The sequence below is a fragment of the Lupinus angustifolius genome, chromosome LG19 (genome assembly GCF_001865875.1).
Source record: "Lupinus angustifolius cultivar Tanjil chromosome LG19, LupAngTanjil_v1.0, whole genome shotgun sequence".
In the NCBI taxonomy this organism is placed as follows: Eukaryota; Viridiplantae; Streptophyta; class Magnoliopsida; order Fabales; family Fabaceae; genus Lupinus; species Lupinus angustifolius.
In genome coordinates, this window is record NC_032027.1 from 2,310,391 (window position 1) to 2,331,903 (window position 21,513).

Here is a 21,513-nt window from a genome sequence, read left to right on the forward strand (position 1 = left end):
ATGTTTCCTTCTCCTTCAACTCATCTACTCTATATTTGCCATTACCTTTGACGCACCTTGTCTAGCCATCACACCTTCACCCTATTTAGTCATTATCTGACGTCTGGGCTAAGAGACAACTACCAATTAGCTCTGATACCAATTGTTGGTGCAGCAAAAGCGATCGTTGTGCAGCGTTGGCCACAAGCAATCAAATTAAGGCATAGAATAAATATAAGAAAAGAAACAAGATAATTTTTTTAACTGGGTTCGGTAAATTGTGCCTACATCCCCGGGAGCGCTGAGCGGCTACCAAGATATTATTAGAGAATTAGGATTACAAACCCTAGCACCCCCATGGGCCCCCCTGCCCATGTGGTGTTTCTATTTAGTGCTTATATATGGTGCACATTATAACAAGGGACTTGAGTCCAATATATAGCATTGATATTCTGCTCTATTCTAATTCTAGGCAATGTGGGACTTCATATAATAACATATTTCAATTATTCCCAACAACCTTGTCAGTTCCTATGCCACAATTGGTTTCTTTGATTCATGAAGCTGTCAATAATGACCCTCTCTTGGTTGACAACTGCAATCAATGTTTGTTAGATACTAGTTTGGAACCTCATTATCATGTTAAGCATGATATGATATTTTGGAAAAACTGAATTGCGGTGCCACAAAAGTCTGAACTGATCCAACTCATTTTCAAAGAGTTTCACTCTTCCCCTTTAGGTGGTCATGCCGGTGTTACAAGAACTAAAGCAAGAATTATTACTCAATTTTTTTGGTCTACTATGACAAATGATATTAAGTAGTTTGTGTCTCAATGCTTGATTTGCCAACAAGCCAAACATTCAAATGTTGTGCCTGTTGGATTGTTGTAGCTACTTCCAATTCCAAACCAGATTTGGGAAGACGTGGCTATGGATTTTATAACGGGACTTCCCTTGTCAAATTCATACACTGTGATACTGGTTGTGGTTGATAGGTTATCAAAATATAGTCATTTCTTCCTTTGAAGGCTGATTACAACAATGCCAAAGTTGCTGAAGTTTTTCTCAATACTATTGTTAAACTTCATGGATTTCCCAAATCCATTGTATCTGACAGAGAAAAAAATTTCACTAGTCAATTTTTGCAGCATTTGTTTAATTGCAGTGGCACCACTTTGGCAATGAGCACCGCCTACCACCCACAAACCGATGGTCAATCCGAAGCTGTCAATAAATGTCTGGAGCTTTACCTCCGTTGTTTCTAGAGCCACAACCCTCGATCTTGGTCTAAAATGTTGTCGTGGGCTGAGTTTTTGGTATAACACTTCATTCCATACTAGGATTGATATGACACCATTCAAGGCGGTGTATGGTAGAGATCCCTCTGCTCTCATTCGTTATGAGCCACAATCCACAAACCCCTCTTTCTTGCAGCAACTATTAGTAGAACGAGATGATACTATTGCTGCCCTCAAAGAGAACCTTGGTCGAACACAATAAATAAGGAAGAAGTTTGTTGAAACGTTGCTTTGCTGAGTTCCAAATTGGGGACATGATTCTTGTGAAATTACAGCTATATCGCCAACACTTCATTGTTCTATACCGTAATAAAAACTGAGTATGTGTTACTTCGGTCCATTTCCAGTCATTGAACGAATTGGACAGGTTACGTATATGCTAATACTTCCATCAATTGCCCGAATATTTCCCGTTTTTCACATATCAGCATTAAAGCCTTGCAAGGGAGAACATTCTACTCCAAGGAGAGGCCAAAGAGAGAGAAGTCCTAACCAAAAATATTCCTTTTTGACAGCATAAGAGGAAGGGGTATTGAGGAAGGTGTGTAGAATTTTGAGAATATTTCTCCTTTCCCGTGGCATTCCTTTTGGAGTGATTCTTCTGGATATTACTTTAGTAACTTTTTACATTCCTAGAAGTGAGTACCGCGGTAGTACCTCACATAGTCTATTTTCATATACTTTTCCTTGTACTGTTCGTACTTGGTAATATAAATTCCGCGATTTCATTACTAATTCTATTCATACCAACTTCAACCATTACAATTTGCACACACTGCTTCTAGATCAAGTTCTTATTTACTTTGGCATTGTAGTTTATGGCATGCACATGAAAAGATTGCAAGTCATGTCCTCAATCATTGTAAAATACCACATTGTAATAAAATCCCTTCAGATTAATATTCTTCTTGTGTCTCAGTAATGCACATATAATTTATGTTGGTACATCATCAAATGTTTATTACAGTGCATTTAATCTCTTATATTTGGATTTGTGGGGTCTTGCTCTTGTGTATTCTAAGTCTAGTTTCAAATAATACTTGTCTATTATAGATGTTGCTACTAGATATAATTGGATATTTCTTTTAATGCAAAAAATCTGAAACTATTATCATTTTCCAAACTCTTATGACTATGATTCACACTAAGTTTAATTGTATTGTCGAGTCTATTCAAATTGGTTGTGGTTATGTACCTCCAAACTCTATGTATAACTCATAAAGTTGCATGTCCTCACACACATAATCAATAAGGAACAATTAAGAGAAAACATATGCATATAATTAAGATTGATCTATTTCTCTTAGCTCATGCTTGTTTGCCTCTTACATTCTGGGATCACTCTTTCCTCGCAGCGTTTAACTTATCAACAAAGTACATTCTCATTCTTTATCTAATAGAGCTCCTTAGACTCTGCCTTTTGGAAATATTCTAGATTATCACTCTTCCAAAAAAATTGGTTGTACTTGTTTTCCATATATTTCACCCATTAACAAACACAAGATATGATTTAATTCCTCTGTGCTAGTGTACTCTCCTTTATTATTCTAACTCTCACAAAGGTTATAAATGTCTTACTAAAGAGTATGCAAGATTATCATTTCAAAGGATGTCCTCTTTAATGAATATGCCTTTTCTTTTTCCATTGAGTTGAGTATTACTCCTTTCCCCACTAATCCTTCAGCATCCCAATCTTCTTCCTTCTCCACTGATTTTCTAAACATTGTCCCTTGTTCCTATGTTTTTTATCTTCCTTCTTTTGTTATTGCTCTTAACCATTCAACCCCTACTTTGTCTATTGTTCCTATTCATTCTACATCACCTTTTCCCCAATGATAAGATTATGATATGTGGCCCAAAAAAAACTTTAATGGTACAAATTTTAAGTTATTTTTAAATTAAAAAATATTATAATTGATGAAATCAATATGAGTCTCACATTTCAGTATTGGACCCTCCAATATTGGAGAGGATCCCAACTTCCTAGCCCCTCTACTCTTACCTCCTTATGACATGTCTCTTCTCATGCTACCTTCTAATCCAAGGTTGCTCCAGCTAATTCCAAGGCTATGCACAAGTCAATAACTTAATTGCTAATCTCAGTTCCACATTTTCTCTTACACAATTTAGTTAGCTATGCTACTTTTTGGAATAGAAGTAAAAAAAATATGAAGAGTGGTTATTTTCTCTCTTAGTCGAAATACGTTAGGGATCTCATTGAGAAAGGACACATGAGTTCAACAAAACCTTTAAACTCTTCTATGTTCATAATTTCCAGTTAACTAAGGAGGGATCCAATTATGTGGACAATCCTGTTATTCTAAAAAGATGAATGTTACCTTACGATATATCACTTTCATTAGGTCTGATACCACTTATCTTGTGAACAAAGTATGTCAATGTTTATCTACTCCTCTTGAAGAGCATACATATACAGTAAAAATAATTCTAAGGGATTTTATAGGCATAGCTCTCATGACATTCTATTGTAATTAGCTTTACTTAGCAAGTAATTATCCTTCAAATGGTTTTCAATGCTAATTGGGCTTTTGCGCTTGATGACAAGAGGTCCATCAACTAAGGTTGTTTGTTTCTTGGACCTAACTTAATTATATGGTGGTCCAAAAAATAATCAACCTTGTCCAAGTCCAACATTGAGGTTGAGTATATGAGTTTAGCTTTGACAGCTTAAGATTTCACATGGATTCGCTCTCTTCTCACATAACTTCAATTTGCTCATATTATCCTTTTAATTCTTTGTGACAACCTTAACACTATTGTCATGGTTTATGATCATGTTCTTTATCAAAAACTAAGTATATTAAGCTTGACTTCTACTTAGTCACAGATAAATTACAACATGACTTTATAAATCAAATATATTCTAGTTGAATTTTAGATGATTCACTACTCTAAGATTGCCATTCTTACTAGGCCCTTATCACTACTCTAAGGACAACAACATGTTTTTTATTTTAACTAAGCTTCTTTCCTTGGGTTTTTTGGGATGTTAGAGAAACAACAACAATGCTTGTTTTAGGTAATTATAATTTCTAATTAGTTAAATTTATAGTTTTCTATTAATGAGCCAACAAATGATAGGTGTACTCCAGCTAACCTTCTATTAATTATAATTAAAAAAATATGTAATTTATATTTTGTTTCTCTACTTTCTCTTCTAACTTAGTTTTCATATTTTGTAAAGTAATAATATATGTGAATTAGGCTTTTGAGGCTTAATTTGTGTCGATCATGGCTTATTTTAGGTATTGTTTGTTTCTACTCTTTATAGAAGACAATCAAAATCGAACCTGTGGATACTCACTTGAACCCAAGCCAAATTTAATGGGGAAAACTCGATGTGATTGAGATCAGATTCGGGTTTTATCTAGATTTAATTTTTGGATTCGGGTTTGGTAGAACAAAAACTCTACCCAAACTCGCCTCGAAGTAATGTAATTTAATTTAAAATTAAAAGATTTATCATGTGTTCGTTATTTTTAATTTCTAATTTTAATTTACATACTATTGACTCTTCAAACATAAAAGAAATGAAATACTACAAGAGAAAATATAAATGCTAGAGAAAAATAAAACAAAAATAATAACATACTTTCCTTAGTATATTTTTTTCTAGGTTCGGGTTACCCGAAACCCGACGGGTTCGGGGATAATATCTTTATTTTCAACCCCATTAAGTTCAGATTCGGATTTTGAATTTCGGGTTTAGGTATGTACAAACCCGACCCCGATCTAACCCGTTATCCTACTACTCTTTTCTACCTATCCAAATATTCCATTAATTCACTATTTCTTCATAAGTGTCATTTTTCCAAAAAGAAAGTGTATTTAACTGTTATTTTTCAAATTTCATGACAATATTAATTATTTATCTATTATTAAAATAAAATCTAATGATTTTATTTACTTGTGTTAAAATATAAAGGATGACACATAAAAAATATATATTGCATCCTATAAGTTGCAATATAGTATATGTGACATGAATCACCTGTGCATAAGCGTCACCTCGATCTCATTTCATTCTCCCTTTCTTAAAAATAGTTTAAAAATTATGATTTCTAAAACATTTTTTCTGATTCTATTCTCATATTTTGGATCCTTTAAACACTAGTAATCGACAAGATCCTTCAGTTTCTTCCTAGTAATGAGGAATATTTCCTTTTCCCAATTTTTGTGAATGAGTAAGACCCATCCAGTTCATAAATTTGAGTTTCAGGATCAGAAGCTACACTAACATGCGTGCAAAGTTGAAACAAGAAAAACCAAAAAAATAGTACCTATCTACATACATAGCATCGATTTTTTGGGTTCAGTCTCAGATAAACAAACCAACCTATACCATTCATTCAAATTACGTTTATGTAAATCCAATCCAATTTTTGTTCCAAAATATCTCAATCCCACAAATAAAAACAAAAAGGGCACAATCTTTCTACTTATATCCTACTCACACCACAGTTTGCAAAAAGATATCTTTTTGATAAAAACCCATGTTTGGTTTTCGTTAAAGGTTGTAAATTTGCAATCTTTAGAGTCTCATTTGGCATAATTTTCAGCTGGGTAGTTTTGTTTTTGCTCTCAGATTTTGTGGGTCAACATGGAGATCGATAAAGCTATTACAGGGTGTGGTGATCAAAGACTTCAGACCAAGTACAACAACGCTACTTATGTTATTCAGAGAGCTTTGGCTTTGTATCCGTAAGTTCATCTATTTCTATGAGCCCAGGTTGAATTTTATGTTGAGGATTTTGATTTATTTGTCTATATTATGTCAGAAAAGGAAAAGAATGTTATGTATTGTCGTTGACCTGATCTTTTATAGTTGCTTGAATTGGAAAGATGAATAATGTGGATGGATGATTGATATATGTTCGATCGAATTGATGAAATTTTGGGGTAATATTGAATATTTGAATTTCCTCCCTTGATTGTATTGTCTGAAGGGTAAGTCTTTTTAAAAATAAATGTTTGAACTTATTGTCTTAGGTGGTTTGAACATGTGTGAAGAAGAATTGTAGAAGCCCGATAAGGAGATTGGATCAGACGTAGGGTAGGTTAATAGTTAGAGGTAAAGAGAGACTTGGAAAAACTATAGGTGAAACCATGAAAAATTTAGATTTAGATGGTTTGTCTTTAGACATGATTTATGGTAGGACATTGTGGCGTCGCCTGATTTATGTAGCCGATTCCACTTGATTGTTATTATAGTCTGTTGACTTGAGTGTAGTTACCTGAAGTTCTGATGAAAGTTGAACAATGATGGTCTTCACATTAAGTTCCACTAGGCCTAACTTACTGAAAAATATGTAATAAGTCATGCCTATATTTAATTAAATGCAAAAGATGATTCTAAATAAATGTTTATATACGAACTTTGATTACTATCAAACTTCTCAATCTTAACTGTCCTTATTAATGTAAGTTTACTGTTGTCTGCTTATCTTTATGTATAGGATTGAGGAGGTTGCTTTCAGTTTCAACGGTGGAAAGGATTCAACGGTAAGTTTTAATGTGTGTAATATTTTAGCACCAGCAGTGTCTTCGAGCTCATTAATGGTGACATGGAGCTTTGGCATGTAGGTTTTGTTGCACCTACTCAGGGCTGGATATTTCTTGCATAAAAGGGGACAAAGTAATGCCAATGGGGATCTAAAAGATTTCCCAATACGCACAATATATTTTGAGAGTCCTTGTACTTTCCCCGAAATCAACTCATTCACCTATGATACAGCTGCCGCGTGAGTGAAGCTTCTTCGTTCTTCCTTCATATCTTTTATTTTGTTTTCAATTTTTTTGCAGTGTAGATAACATGGAAAAGTAACATTTTCATCCCTTCTTTTTATTCCTCTTGTTTTACTTTAAACTTTGATGCTTGTTCTCCTCTTGAAGATGCTGCAATTAATGATTTTTGCTTGTGCAGCTATGATTTGCAAATTGACACCATTCGCTTAGATTTCAAGTCTGGTTTGGAGGCTTTGCTAAAAGAGAATCCAATTCGAGCTATTTTCCTTGGTGTTCGAATTGGAGACCCTACCGCGGTATCCTTATTTCTTAACCATGAAATTAGACACTTATTTTTTCTTTCATTTTAAAGTCCATATTCTGAGGGTGTGCCTCGGTGAAACGGCAAGGTCATTGCTTAGTGACCAAGATGCCACATGTTCAAATCTTGGAAACAGTCTCTCCGCAAGCAGAGATAAGACTGTGCACATCTACCTACCCCAAATTCTATTAGGTGGGAGCCTCGTGCACTGGGTAGCCTGTATATATAACTATTCATGTATATACAAAGTAGCTTAAACTATCACAAGAAAAAGACTTATTATGGTATAAAGCGTTAACGTCATTTTAACTTCAAAATGTTCCCAGAACACAGTAGCATTGTCATTGTTGTCACTACATAAGGGAGACAAAATAAGTTATATATGATTCATAAGATTCAAAATCGAACCTGTGGATACTCACTTGAACCCAAGCCAAATTTAATGGGGAAAACTCGATGTGATTGAGATCAGATTCGGGTTTTATCTAGATTTAATTTTTGGATTCGGGTTTGGTAGAACAAAAACTCTACCCAAACTCGCCTCGAAGTAATGTAATTTAATTTAAAATTAAAAGATTTATCATGTGTTCGTTATTTTTAATTTCTAATTTTAATTTACATACTATTGACTCTTCAAACATAAAAGAAATGAAATACTACAAGAGAAAATATAAATGCTAGAGAAAAATAAAACAAAAATAATAACATACTTTCCTTAGTATATTTTTTTCTAGGTTCGGGTTACCCGAAACCCGACGGGTTCGGGGATAATATCTTTATTTTCAACCCCATTAAGTTCAGATTCGGATTTTGAATTTCGGGTTTAGGTATGTACAAACCCGACCCCGATCTAACCCGTTATCCTACTACTCTTTTCTACCTATCCAAATATTCCATTAATTCACTATTTCTTCATAAGTGTCATTTTTCCAAAAAGAAAGTGTATTTAACTGTTATTTTTCAAATTTCATGACAATATTAATTATTTATCTATTATTAAAATAAAATCTAATGATTTTATTTACTTGTGTTAAAATATAAAGGATGACACATAAAAAATATATATTGCATCCTATAAGTTGCAATATAGTATATGTGACATGAATCACCTGTGCATAAGCGTCACCTCGATCTCATTTCATTCTCCCTTTCTTAAAAATAGTTTAAAAATTATGATTTCTAAAACATTTTTTCTGATTCTATTCTCATATTTTGGATCCTTTAAACACTAGTAATCGACAAGATCCTTCAGTTTCTTCCTAGTAATGAGGAATATTTCCTTTTCCCAATTTTTGTGAATGAGTAAGACCCATCCAGTTCATAAATTTGAGTTTCAGGATCAGAAGCTACACTAACATGCGTGCAAAGTTGAAACAAGAAAAACCAAAAAAATAGTACCTATCTACATACATAGCATCGATTTTTTGGGTTCAGTCTCAGATAAACAAACCAACCTATACCATTCATTCAAATTACGTTTATGTAAATCCAATCCAATTTTTGTTCCAAAATATCTCAATCCCACAAATAAAAACAAAAAGGGCACAATCTTTCTACTTATATCCTACTCACACCACAGTTTGCAAAAAGATATCTTTTTGATAAAAACCCATGTTTGGTTTTCGTTAAAGGTTGTAAATTTGCAATCTTTAGAGTCTCATTTGGCATAATTTTCAGCTGGGTAGTTTTGTTTTTGCTCTCAGATTTTGTGGGTCAACATGGAGATCGATAAAGCTATTACAGGGTGTGGTGATCAAAGACTTCAGACCAAGTACAACAACGCTACTTATGTTATTCAGAGAGCTTTGGCTTTGTATCCGTAAGTTCATCTATTTCTATGAGCCCAGGTTGAATTTTATGTTGAGGATTTTGATTTATTTGTCTATATTATGTCAGAAAAGGAAAAGAATGTTATGTATTGTCGTTGACCTGATCTTTTATAGTTGCTTGAATTGGAAAGATGAATAATGTGGATGGATGATTGATATATGTTCGATCGAATTGATGAAATTTTGGGGTAATATTGAATATTTGAATTTCCTCCCTTGATTGTATTGTCTGAAGGGTAAGTCTTTTTAAAAATAAATGTTTGAACTTATTGTCTTAGGTGGTTTGAACATGTGTGAAGAAGAATTGTAGAAGCCCGATAAGGAGATTGGATCAGACGTAGGGTAGGTTAATAGTTAGAGGTAAAGAGAGACTTGGAAAAACTATAGGTGAAACCATGAAAAATTTAGATTTAGATGGTTTGTCTTTAGACATGATTTATGGTAGGACATTGTGGCGTCGCCTGATTTATGTAGCCGATTCCACTTGATTGTTATTATAGTCTGTTGACTTGAGTGTAGTTACCTGAAGTTCTGATGAAAGTTGAACAATGATGGTCTTCACATTAAGTTCCACTAGGCCTAACTTACTGAAAAATATGTAATAAGTCATGCCTATATTTAATTAAATGCAAAAGATGATTCTAAATAAATGTTTATATACGAACTTTGATTACTATCAAACTTCTCAATCTTAACTGTCCTTATTAATGTAAGTTTACTGTTGTCTGCTTATCTTTATGTATAGGATTGAGGAGGTTGCTTTCAGTTTCAACGGTGGAAAGGATTCAACGGTAAGTTTTAATGTGTGTAATATTTTAGCACCAGCAGTGTCTTCGAGCTCATTAATGGTGACATGGAGCTTTGGCATGTAGGTTTTGTTGCACCTACTCAGGGCTGGATATTTCTTGCATAAAAGGGGACAAAGTAATGCCAATGGGGATCTAAAAGATTTCCCAATACGCACAATATATTTTGAGAGTCCTTGTACTTTCCCCGAAATCAACTCATTCACCTATGATACAGCTGCCGCGTGAGTGAAGCTTCTTCGTTCTTCCTTCATATCTTTTATTTTGTTTTCAATTTTTTTGCAGTGTAGATAACATGGAAAAGTAACATTTTCATCCCTTCTTTTTATTCCTCTTGTTTTACTTTAAACTTTGATGCTTGTTCTCCTCTTGAAGATGCTGCAATTAATGATTTTTGCTTGTGCAGCTATGATTTGCAAATTGACACCATTCGCTTAGATTTCAAGTCTGGTTTGGAGGCTTTGCTAAAAGAGAATCCAATTCGAGCTATTTTCCTTGGTGTTCGAATTGGAGACCCTACCGCGGTATCCTTATTTCTTAACCATGAAATTAGACACTTATTTTTTCTTTCATTTTAAAGTCCATATTCTGAGGGTGTGCCTCGGTGAAACGGCAAGGTCATTGCTTAGTGACCAAGATGCCACATGTTCAAATCTTGGAAACAGTCTCTCCGCAAGCAGAGATAAGACTGTGCACATCTACCTACCCCAAATTCTATTAGGTGGGAGCCTCGTGCACTGGGTAGCCTGTATATATAACTATTCATGTATATACAAAGTAGCTTAAACTATCACAAGAAAAAGACTTATTATGGTATAAAGCGTTAACGTCATTTTAACTTCAAAATGTTCCCAGAACACAGTAGCATTGTCATTGTTGTCACTACATAAGGCAAATAAAATAAGTTATATATGATTCATTAGATTTATTATCTATAATTCATGATGTGTCAGAATGCCTTAGTATACACTGAATATCTAGACTGTCAAATTTCCAACTATAGTGAAAAAATTCCTTCAATTTTCCCATAGGAGCAAAATCAAACTAAACTTTGTTTCCTCTCAATTCTTGTAAAACCTTGCTGTTAGATTGAAAATCACCAGAATACTATATATAATCATCAGAATCTAAGTTAGATGATCACTCAGCTGTTGAGGCGAGGAGAATTAGGGTACATGAGAAAAATCATCTCTTTGAAGAGCATAGAATGTTTGTCATTTAAAATTAATTAAGCAATTGGACACTATAAACTGTTTCAAGTTTTTTTCTTCAATATATGTCATCTTTTGACAATCTAGGCCAAATCTGAAGACACTATCTAAATCCTAACAAATACCTGAAACAATTTCCCAAATATCATTCCAATACAATATGAAAGTAAATGCTTAAAAGTGCTTATCAGAAGCTTGATTTTATCAATTTTAAGACCTCAAGGGTAGTTTTCAAATGTGTTCATCCAAAAGCAATTTTGAGAAAAATCTAAAGTGTACTGCCAAAGTAAAACATGTTAAACTGAGATTTGATTCACATGGTTTTATGAAAATTGGAACATTGAATATTCAGTTTGCACATGTGTTTTGCAACATTGCAGGTTGGTCAGGAACAATTCTCCCCTAGTTCACCTGGTTGGCCACCTTTCATGAGAGTGAATCCCATTTTAGATTGGTCATACAGGTTTGTTCCTTTGTCATTGTTAGAATGTGTGAAATATCTCACAATATCTTATATTACCTCTTGGAGAATATCTAAAGTATATTTGAATATTTAGAGGATATTTTGTATATCATGATTATATATTAGAAGATATCGGGATTGAGATTACCTTATCTTTTATGTTTTGTTTCCGTATTTAATTAGGATTCTAATATTAGTATAAATGAGGTTAGTGTTATACTGTTATGTCTTTTGTACCACATCATATCATTCACAGTAATATCAATACAACAGTTATATGTTGTTTCTAGTTATTGTCTTTTATTAAATAAAATCATAACCAGTGGTTATAATTGGTGCTGCTTTGTTTCTTATAAAGACCTGAAAAACTATACTTCTCTTTTAACCATATTTATATTTGTGTTAATTTTTCCTAGTTCCCTTTCATTTCATAATAAATTTCATCCTTATAATGTTTGCCATCACATATATGCTATTGTTAAATAACATGCTTTATATCCGTAGAACATTAGTAGTAGAGACTAAGATCTCTGGTATTAGTTATGAGTCGTTCCTCATGCCTGTTCCAAAATTAGTTTTTGAGCAGCCATGTTTTCCCACTTCTAATATATCTAAACTCATCCTTTTTTAGGACAACAATAGCAGTATCTTTGGTAATTTTTGTCCTTGGTACAAGATATTGTAGATGTATAACATTTTGGCTATTATGCAGATTTTCATATTTGGCTAACTTTATATGTAGAGAAAACTGGAAAGCCTCTGGTTAAAGCGAAAGAGTAGCTGATTGTTTGATAAACCATGCTCTTGTTTGATCCATGTATTCAACCTCACCTAATGGAATAAGCTTGATTGTCATTTTATTTTTATGGCCTGCATTGTAATTGTTTTTAGTAATAACTAATAATACGAAGAATTTAGAGGCTATTTCTTTTATGGGGAATGCATTGTTTAAGGAAGAAAATGAGGGAACTTTATCTTGAAAATTGATATCTTAACATATCTAAAAGTGTTGGAATTAGCTTTCCAATACATACTTCTTTTGCGTTCCATAAACAATGTCCTTAGAACACTCGTTAACACAACCCTTTTTGGTTGGTTCTTATTTTAGTTTTTGTTCCCCTTATGATCTGACAATTATTTCTTGCTTATCTTAGGAAATAGTTCAATAAACCCGGGATTTTATTTGGTTTGCTTCCTTTAACTTACATGTTAATTATATAGCACTATTAATTGAAAATATATATTGCTAGTTCTTTTCCATGATGTTTATACTGATGCTTTTAGAATTTATAATGTTTAATTGCTTCATTTAACTATGGTATTGACTTGCTTATATTTCTGCGCAGAGACATATGGGCCTTCCTTTTAACTTGCAAGGTGAAGTATTGCAGCCTTTATGATCAAGGGTAATACTCAATAGATATGCTGAACATTGTAGGATTTAATATATCTGCCTGCCGTATCCCCCCGCTTTTGTTTAATTTCGCTCCGAATAGGTACATGGGTTAATTATTGGATAAAGGTGTCAATGTGTCATACATTTGCTCTATTATTTGTGCAGTTATACTTCAATTGGGAGTATATATGACACGGTTCCCAACTCATTATTATCCATTAGCAATTCCTCCAATACATTCAAACCAGCTTATTTACTTGCCGATGGAAGATTAGAGAGGGCAGGAAGGGTTAAAAAATTATCTGTTACTTCTGGACAACCTCATGCTGATAACAATCGCTTGACTAACCTGGATTTGCATAAAAACAGCATGTTTACAGCATCAATTATTGCTGTGGGAGATGAAATTCTGTAAGTACCTCCGTTTCACATGAATAATTGTATTATGTGTGGTGATATATTGGAAACTGTGTCTTCTATAATTTCTTGTGCTCTGCTTTATAATATTCGATTGGAAGATTTCACAATATTACCATACTATTCATCCAGTTTTTAAGTTTAAAAGTATCAATATGCGGTGGTTTAACGTATTGTCGGGTTTCTTGATTGTATAAAGAGTGACTCTTTGACGAAATTCCTAATATACAATAGCTGGTCTTTCGTTAACCATGACAAGCAATATCCTCTTTTCAATATGAAGTAACTAAATACCTTGGAATTCAATTTCAATAATAATTTGAGGAAAGAAAACATTACATGATGATGTTCGCCATTTCTTTACTTTGTGCATTGCAGTGATTAATTTTTGTCCTCCTTTTGTCAACTATTTTGATGATGTTCGCCATTTCTTTACTTTGTTCCATAGCTCAGGTTTGGCACTATTGAGGATCAGTTGGGACCTTATTTGTGTCGGATGCTACATTCCATTGGTTGGTCTGTTTTACAACTTTCTGTTGTGCACAACAATGTGAGTTCATTTCTGTAGAAGTCCTACCTGTGTATTATACAGACTTTCTGCTTTGCCGATATTGGCACTTGAAGGTGTTTGCTATGAGACCGATAACTAATCATGTGCACGCACTAATATAGGATTGTTCACCTAATATTATAATTGTTTAATTTTATGGTTTATGACATATATCCTTTGTACCAGATAGATTGTGTCGCCGAAGAAGTCGAGCGAAAGAAATCTACATGTGATATGGTAATATACAAATGATTTTAAACTTACATGTATGATACCTCTTGGTGACTCATATTTCAGATTATTAGTCTGGCCTGCTTGCTGTAGGTTTTTATATATGGAGGTGTTGGTCCACTGCATTCAGATGTTACCTTAGCAGGCATTGCAAAAGCTTTTGGTGTTCGTTTGGTGCGTTGCTTCCTTCAGTTGTTATGTTTTTTAATTTGAGTGATAATATAATCATTCCTTTAATATGCATATGCTGTCTTCACCTCCCACATATCTTATTGGTTCTCAAGTAGTATGGCGTTCTTGAAAGATGAAAATTGACTTAGGCGTGTATATGGGGCATACCAGCATGGTTTCCATCATTATTTGCTTTTGACTTATCTTAGTAACTTCATATCAGTTGGTGATTTGCTTTTGGTGTAGGCTCCTGATGAAGAATTTGAAGAATATCTCAGGCATATTATTGGTGATCAATGCATCGGTGACCGGAATGAGGTAATTTAGGATAGAAATATAATATAACAAATATATTATGAAATTGATCATGTTTTTTATTATTCATCCAAAAAGACTTAGCTTGCATTAAACGAATATAGTTCTATGTGATGACAGTTATATTATGAAATTGATCCATGTATTATTGATCCATGTATTATTGATCCATCCTTGTTTTCCACCTTTCAGATGGCTCAATTGCCTGAGGGCATAACTGAGTTATTGCATCACGACAAGTTGTCTGTTCCCTTGGTATGTCTTTGGAATTTCCCATTAATGTAAATTTTGTTTGCGATTTTGCTGGAATTCAATTTTACATCGACGATAAAGTGATGGAAATTTTTATTTCTATTTATTTGTTGTAACCGACTTCTATATTGCATATACTGAAAGCGTTGAGATAATGTATGTGTTTTGCAGATCATGTGCCAAAATATTATAATTCTTAATGCAACAAATGTTTTGGAGCTGGAAAAGCAGTGGGAGTGTTTGATTGAATTAACAAAATCTAGTGACTTGCTTACATTGCTGGAACCATATGTATCAAAACAAGTGACAACAAATCTATCAGATGTGTGTTAACTTTCATCTAGCTCGAAGTTACCTGATATTTTCTTTATTTTTTATGCACGTCTCACACAATACCTGCCTTTGCTTTTACTGGTAATCATGGTTTTAAATTGCGATCGACGACCGTGACTGTAATTCAAAACCATGCTCGTAATGCATGTGCTGTAAACTTTATCTATGTGAAACCCCTCCATTTGTGAGACTCTCATCATGTTATGCATAATTCATCTCATATTGATACTGGGATATCTAAACTACAGGTTGAAATTGCTCAACCACTATCCAAGCTCTGTCTTGAATTTCCTGACCTATATATCGGTATGAACTTTACGAATTATCGTGATGTTTACCTGAATGTGACTCATTATCCTTTTTTATTAACTGTATTTTTTATTTGTAACATAAAGGGTGTTACCGGAAAACCAGATATGGTTATGTTGTAGTAAGCTTCAAAGGAAAGGTACAATGAAACTCAAACATATTCATCTATTCTTTATTTTGAGAAAAAAGTGTTTGTTTCTCTGTTAGATGCCAAACTTTCTAATTTTGTTACAGGACCAAGCACGTGTTGAATCCGCTATAAAAGCATTACACCAGAAGTTTCAATCCGGTGCTTTCACCGCGACAAATTAGGATGAATGTTATTCCACATGACATGGTCCAGGTGCAACTCTATTGGATGTGAAGAAATGAACATATGTTAAGGGTTGGTGTCATTATACCATTCTCATAAATGAGAACCTACAAATATACTAAGCAAGAAAATGAAGGGTGGTGCTATGTTGATAGAAGAAAGAACAATGGCTACTTGACTAAATGTTCTCACAGCACTTTTAACTTATTTCACTGAGCTTGGCCAACTTATTCATTATTATTGAATTATTATTATTATTATAACTTAGGATCAAATTATCTCAATTTACAGCACCAATTTACTTTGTTGGAAATACACTAAGTCTTTAAATTAGTAATGCAAATTACACCATCAGATTTGGCTGCTATTTACATGATTTTGATGTAGATTGAAAGATACTTGATCTATTTACGTTGGGGAGAAGCACATTATTAGAAACCTCAATTCAAGTCTTTGAATGTGTAAGAAATTTGTAACCAAGTCTTATGCACATTTTTGTAAGTTCTTCATGTATTTGTTGGTCCTTGATCTTTTTGTAAAAAGTCAAAGGGATGAGATTCACTTACTCTAGAAGTTAAAAAACTTATTCCTTAATTTAGCATTTATTTTATAAAAATCATGGGAAGGGATCCACTTATTTTAAGAATAAGTTAAAAAAATATCTCACATCTTAGTTATTGTTTATATGAATATTTAAAGGTTTAGATCTACTGATTAATTCAAATAATGTAAATCATTATATTTTCATGAAATAAATAACCAAATTGTAGAGTAGGTTTTTTTAACATATTCTTAGAATCTATGATAAATGGATCCATTGGTTCAAATAAATTTTACAATTCTTGGAATCCCAAAAGAAATGATAATGAATTGGATTATAATTCTTTTTATCATCTAATTATAAAACTTTTAGAATATCCAAATTCCCAAACATAATTTTTTTCTTCAATGGGTTTAGCAAACTATTTCCATAATTTTTTACACCTATGATATAAGTTTCTTGTCTCATACATGGTACTTATGCTGCATAAACATAAATGTATTAACAATTTTTTACATTGTTTGTTATTCATATCATATTCCATTTTTTCAACTTACTCTTCATCCTAATCATCAATTTTATGGTATCTAATGGTTTAGATCTACTCACTAACTGAAATCATTAAATTTCCCTATAATTGATGGCTAAGATGAGGAATAAGTTTAAATTTATTCTTGGAGTAAGTAGATCCCTCCTCATAATTGAATATGTATCGACACATGACAAAACGGACAATGCCCACAGACCCATCCGCATAGCCTGCATTCTGGCTGGCATGTTTGCCCACCAAACACACATACATTTCTATTGGGCAATGCAGGTATCCCACAAATATGATGTAAAAAGGAAGAATTTAAATAAACTATAATATAATATCTCCGAAATGTCAAATGTTTTTTATATTTTGTTCTCATCAACTAATGTATTTAATTTTTTTTATTTTTAAATTATTCTAATCAACTTCATAGATACGGTGTCATTTTGTCCAGTATAATCTATAATAGACACTACATAATACTTGATTTTTTAGTATAATTACTAACTTGTTTAAAAAAGAATATATTAATTGGGAAAGGGAAGGTAAGAGAAGAAGAAGATGGCGAATGGTGTAATGAGTATAAAGAAGGAAGACGATAATAATTTACCAAACTTCAAAACCGCTTCCACTGATGACGACCTCACCAATATTCTCCATACAATCAAATCTTCCAAATTTCCCGTAACCACCATTTCCACCCTTTACCCTTTTTCTCTTACCACTCTTCCTTCACTTCATTAACTCTTTTTCTTACCTTTCAGGCTGTTATCAATTATGGCGCTTCTTGGTATCTTCCTTTTGCACACCGTCTGTTTGATATTATTCCTCTTCCAATTTTGTCCGTTCCATTTCTTACTTGATCAAATGAGTCAATTATTAACCAGCGTCTAGTGATATAAGCCTCCACCAGATCCCTTGACTAGAAGGGTTCGTGTAAAAGACACTTGTTGGGAGGGCAGTCACACCCCCGAAAGGGATTAGTACCCTTGGTTATACCGAATAGAGGTGCCAATTATTATAGAAGTGTAACATTTGAATTGCTTTATTTTGTTTACTTGTTTTTTCAGGTGTCATGTGTGCAGCAAAATCCTACCTGCATTCTCTAGGCTGAGCAATGATTTCCCCAAGCTTTCATTTATATATGCAGATATTGATGAATGTCCTGAAACAACTCAACTCATTCGATACACCCCGACTTTTCAGTTTTTCCGAGATGGTCAAAAGGTGGATGAGATGTATGGTGCGGGAGAAGAAAGGCTCCATGATCGCCTCTGGTTGCATTCTTGACTACATTGTTATCTATCCGGTTTTGTGTAAGAGCCAAATACTACTATGATTGCATTTTCTCTATACATGTAACATTGTTGTTTATCAATAATTCAGTTAGTATCACATTATGACCAAATTTTTCATGTCTGCAGTAGAAAGGACTATTGTCTGTTGCATTTTATGAGGTAAACAATTTCATAAACTGATCACAAATCCAATAAATCAATATCAAATACAAACATTCTAAGTTTACACCAATCACACTAGATTGGTTGCAAAACAATCAATAACAGTAAATAAACTTAAAGTGGTAAAGCAAAAAACAAAAGAGGTAGCTAATGCTGCATTCTCATAGTTTTCTAATGCCGTGAAATCTAAGAGATGTCTCTAGTGTCATTTCTCAGCTAAGCTGTGAAACATATCTTCAACTAGAGATGTATGCATCAAAGCTCCTCTATTTTCCTTTCACCCCGAAATATGAAAGATGGCTACGATGATAACCACCAGTGTAAATGCCATGTCTGGAAAACTTAAGCCTTTGGCTTGAGTGCCTTTACTGTCTCCCAAGTAAAATCAGAATCATCGCGTCCAAAATGTCCATAAGCAGCAGTCTTCTGGTACCTGAAGTTGCCTCCTCTTGTGAGGTCAAGATGGATGGCAATCATTCCTGGCCTGAAGTCAAAGTTCTCCTTAATTAGAGCCAAGATGTCCTTGTCTGGAATCTTTCCTGTTTTGTAGGTGTCTACAAACACAGACAACGGCTCTGGGACTCCTATTGCATAAGAAACCTGCACAATACAACGGCGGGCAAGCCCTGAAGCTACAACACTCTTCGCTGCCTGCCTAACAATGTATGCACCACTCCTATCCACCTTCGTAGGGTCCTTTCCAGAGAAAGCACCTCCACCATGAGCACCCCAACCACCATAGGTGTCGATAATGATCTTCCTACCGGTTAGACCAGCATCTCCATGGGGTCCTCCGATCACAAACCGACCGGAGGGGTTGAGGTGGAAGATGGTCTTGTCATCAAGATATTGAGTTGGGATCACAGGTTTAATCACATGTTCTTTCAAGTCTGCTGCAATCTGTTCATTTGTAACAGTTTCATCATGTTGAGTTGAGATGAGGACTGTGTGCACACGGAGAGGGACCATGGCACCATTGTCATTCCTGTACTCAACAGTGACTTGGGTTTTACCATCAGGCCTCAACCATGGGCAGGTTTTGTTCTTTCTGACTTCAGTGAGCTTGGCCCCAAGTTTAGTAGCCAGCACATGAGTAAGTGGCATAAGCTCAGGTGTTTCATCTGTGGCATAGCCGAACATGTGGCCTTGGTCACCAGCTCCAATATCCTCAGGTGCTTTGGTCATGTGACCATGAACTCCTTGGGCAATATCAGGGCTCTGTTGCTCAATGTTGACAAGAACATTGCACTTGTCTGCATCAAGACCAACATCAGCTGACACAAAGCCAATGCCCCTGCAAGTGTCTCTAACAATCTTCTCATAGTTCACTTTAGCCTTGGTTGTGATCTCACCAAAGACCATAACCATGTTAGTTTTTGTACAGGTCTCACAGGCAACCTTGCTTTCTGGATCTTGCTCTAAGCAAGCATCGAGGATGGCATCTGAAACCTGGTCACAGAGCTTGTCGGGGTGGCCCTCATTGACGGACTCTGAGGTGAAGAGAAAGGTATTGTCCATCTCTGGCATTCAAAATGGGGGAGAAAAAGATATGTCAAGTTGTGTTTTATAAAGACGCTACATAGAATTAAAAAAAAAGCTACATAGAAGCAATGCCAATGAACACCAGATTATAAAAGCACATTGTATTGCATGAACCTAACTATCTTGATTTCATTATAAAATTAAATAGCGACATATATTTAGTTTTTGTGACACATGCTATATGTTTTTAATTGAAGTATATTACTCTTCAGAGTACATTTGAAGTTGCCATCCATTATTAGGTCTATTTCATGCAAGGATGAAGTATTAATATATCAAAGAAAATAATTCATATTTACTGGTATGCCTATTTTTATCTTTTAGATTTGCTAGAGAGAACTTTTATTAAAAACTGTTGAAATATATGTAGATCTGTGCAATCAATAGTTAAATCTTGATGTTGGTGAATCTAATTGTGAAGAAAGGAAGTAAGTGTTAGTTTTTTATGGTATCATTCGAGACATATAGCCGACCCAACCTAGTAGGATAAGAGTTTGGTTGTTGTATGACAACATTGGTGTGCCGACATCACAGGATGGAACAGATCCCTTTTTGTTACCTATGAGTTTAGGAAAGTAGTAGCTGCAAAAGCTACTTCAGGTTGAGTCCCGCACAAATAAATCTCAAACCAATTTCTTATGGAATTGGCATTTTCTTCTAAGGAAAAGCACAAACATCAGAAACATAGAACAAATGAGCCATATGGATCTGAGAGTTGTGTGTAACAAACAATAGCAATAAACCAGATCCAGAATAAGTGAAATCAAATGATAAATGCAGAAAAGATCCAAATGTATAATGCTAATAGTCTAACATGCATTAGAAAAACACGTCATTGTATTATATATACATGACATGAAAACAAGTATTAAACATTAGATCTAAATCAGAATGCAAATTCTAAAAAGCAGCATTTGATGAGGCACAGAAAAAAGATACATACCGGTATTCTAGTTTTAGTAGTTAGAGGAGGACTAAGAGGAAGATAATAATACTATGTGAGGAAGAGAATGAAGGCTAGTGTTGGGTATATATAGATATTATACACCCCTACATTTATAAATAGAAAAATATACGAATGACTCGCTCTCTTTTCTTCATATTTTTTATTCCTTTTATATTAAGAAGCCATTAAATAGTAAAGGAACCAATTCATCAATTTTTTATTTTCTTGCATAAATGGGTATCAATCATTTTCGTTTTCACCACTTTCTTTCTTTTCCAAATTCAGACTCTACCATACACTTATCCTATTAAGTTTGCGATAGATATGGGACCTAATAATTGCATCCTATTGCAACTTGACATCTAAGTTTACTCCAGTAAATATATCACATATATATATAGAATACCAGGAATATGATATTTGTATAATATTTATTTGTGGTATATTTATAGGACATATGTCACAATCCTTATCAAGTTCTCTAATCATTAATCTTGTGATGAAACTGATTATTAATGTCCGCCCAAGGGCTTGTTCATAATGAAAC

General features: G+C 34.0%; 3 protein-coding genes across 9 annotated transcripts; 2 read left to right on the plus strand and 1 right to left on the minus strand.

Annotated features, from left to right (window-relative positions):
- Positions 5,401-16,230, plus strand: LOC109334277 (FAD synthase-like). 7 transcript variants are annotated; one of them, XM_019569960.1, is made up of 17 exons: positions 5,401-5,664; positions 5,886-6,001; positions 6,757-6,802; positions 6,884-7,041; positions 7,224-7,341; positions 11,573-11,655; positions 13,002-13,061; positions 13,217-13,462; positions 13,922-14,018; positions 14,205-14,255; positions 14,343-14,423; positions 14,667-14,738; positions 14,928-14,990; positions 15,159-15,311; positions 15,569-15,626; positions 15,716-15,768; positions 15,864-16,230. In XM_019569960.1, the coding sequence occupies exons 2-17, from the start codon at positions 5,901-5,903 to the stop codon at positions 15,939-15,941; spliced, it is 1,518 nt and encodes a 505-aa protein (XP_019425505.1). In that variant the 5' UTR covers positions 5,401-5,664; positions 5,886-5,900; the 3' UTR covers positions 15,942-16,230. The 7 variants fall into 7 exon arrangements, with proteins under 7 accessions (XP_019425505.1, XP_019425504.1, XP_019425509.1 ...); XM_019569964.1 differs by lacking the exons at positions 5,401-5,664; positions 5,886-6,001; positions 6,757-6,802; positions 6,884-7,041; positions 7,224-7,341 and adding exons at positions 8,566-9,165; positions 9,921-9,966; positions 10,048-10,205; positions 10,388-10,505 and having other exon boundaries at positions 15,864-15,964; positions 16,011-16,230; XM_019569963.1 differs by lacking the exons at positions 5,401-5,664; positions 5,886-6,001; positions 6,757-6,802; positions 6,884-7,041; positions 7,224-7,341 and adding exons at positions 8,566-9,165; positions 9,921-9,966; positions 10,048-10,205; positions 10,388-10,505 and having other exon boundaries at positions 15,864-15,963; positions 16,004-16,230.
- LOC109334280 (thioredoxin-like 3-3) lies at positions 17,534-18,471 on the plus strand. The gene is made up of 3 exons (XM_019569966.1): positions 17,534-17,702; positions 17,783-17,808; positions 18,089-18,471. The coding sequence occupies exons 1-3, from the start codon at positions 17,580-17,582 to the stop codon at positions 18,306-18,308; spliced, it is 369 nt and encodes a 122-aa protein (XP_019425511.1). The 5' UTR covers positions 17,534-17,579; the 3' UTR covers positions 18,309-18,471.
- Positions 18,484-21,052, minus strand: LOC109334279 (S-adenosylmethionine synthase 2-like). Its single transcript, XM_019569965.1, has 2 exons — positions 20,964-21,052; positions 18,484-19,998 (listed from the first exon to the last, which is right to left on the minus strand). Exon 2 carries the CDS (start codon positions 19,994-19,996, stop codon positions 18,821-18,823), a length of 1,176 nt encoding a protein of 391 aa, XP_019425510.1. The 5' UTR covers positions 19,997-19,998; positions 20,964-21,052; the 3' UTR covers positions 18,484-18,820.

What these genes read in the sequence shown, in the direction of transcription:
- LOC109334277 (XM_019569959.1), top strand. Translation starts at nt 5,901, where the DNA reads ATGGAGATCGATAAAGCTATTACAGGGTGTGGTGATCAAAGACTTCAG. An exon ending in ACCTATGATACAGCTGCCGC is followed by an intron (nt 7,042 to 7,223) that starts GTGAGTGAAGCT and finishes TTGCTTGTGCAG; the next exon opens with CTATGATTTGCAAATTGACA. An exon ending in AAGCTTTTGGTGTTCGTTTG is followed by an intron (nt 14,424 to 14,666) that starts GTGCGTTGCTTC and finishes CTTTTGGTGTAG; the next exon opens with GCTCCTGATGAAGAATTTGA.
- LOC109334280 (XM_019569966.1), top strand. Translation starts at nt 17,580, where the DNA reads ATGGCGAATGGTGTAATGAGTATAAAGAAGGAAGACGATAATAATTTA. An exon ending in TCAAATCTTCCAAATTTCCC is followed by an intron (nt 17,703 to 17,782) that starts GTAACCACCATT and finishes CTTACCTTTCAG; the next exon opens with GCTGTTATCAATTATGGCGC. An exon ending in ATCAATTATGGCGCTTCTTG is followed by an intron (nt 17,809 to 18,088) that starts GTATCTTCCTTT and finishes TTGTTTTTTCAG; the next exon opens with GTGTCATGTGTGCAGCAAAA.
- LOC109334279 (XM_019569965.1), bottom strand. Translation starts at nt 19,996, where the DNA reads ATGGACAATACCTTTCTCTTCACCTCAGAGTCCGTCAATGAGGGCCAC.